Consider the following 353-nt stretch of genomic DNA (forward strand, 5'->3'; position numbering starts at 1 on the left):
CGAACTTCCAATCCTTGCACACCTCGGCCGCCCGCAGCAGGGTCTTGGTGTCCAGGTAGGTGAAGATGCAGAAAAGAGCCGCTCGCATCTTGAGGATCTCGGGGCTGATCACCTCGCTGGAGTGGCCTGGGCTGCCCCTCTCCAGCCGGCCCACTTTGCCTCCGGCCCCCTCGGTCCTGGCTGTGGGACACCCACTGTCAGTTGGGAAGACAGCAGGGAAGGGATGCTCCTCGCAGAGCCGAGGAGCCATCTCTGTCCCCCACCTTCCAGCCTCCCAGTCCTCCCACCCTACCAGAAGAGCCCAGCGTGGTCTCACCTGTCAGCCGGCAGCTGCCGGTGGGTCGGGATGCGGC

General features: G+C 65.4%; 1 protein-coding gene across 1 annotated transcript in view; it reads right to left on the minus strand.

Annotated features, from left to right (window-relative positions):
- Positions 1-353, minus strand: part of FBXO41 (F-box protein 41) — an 11,720-nt gene that overhangs the window by 6,388 nt on the left and 4,979 nt on the right. Inside the window, exon 6 of the mRNA XM_010142058.1 lies at positions 7-180. Within this exon, the coding sequence (XP_010140360.1) occupies positions 7-180 (174 nt within the window). The remainder of the gene's footprint in view (positions 1-6; positions 181-353) is intronic.

Source organism: Buceros rhinoceros, unplaced genomic scaffold, assembly GCF_000710305.1.
Source record: "Buceros rhinoceros silvestris isolate BGI_N320 unplaced genomic scaffold, ASM71030v1 scaffold24968, whole genome shotgun sequence".
Classification (NCBI taxonomy): Eukaryota; Metazoa; Chordata; class Aves; order Bucerotiformes; family Bucerotidae; genus Buceros; species Buceros rhinoceros.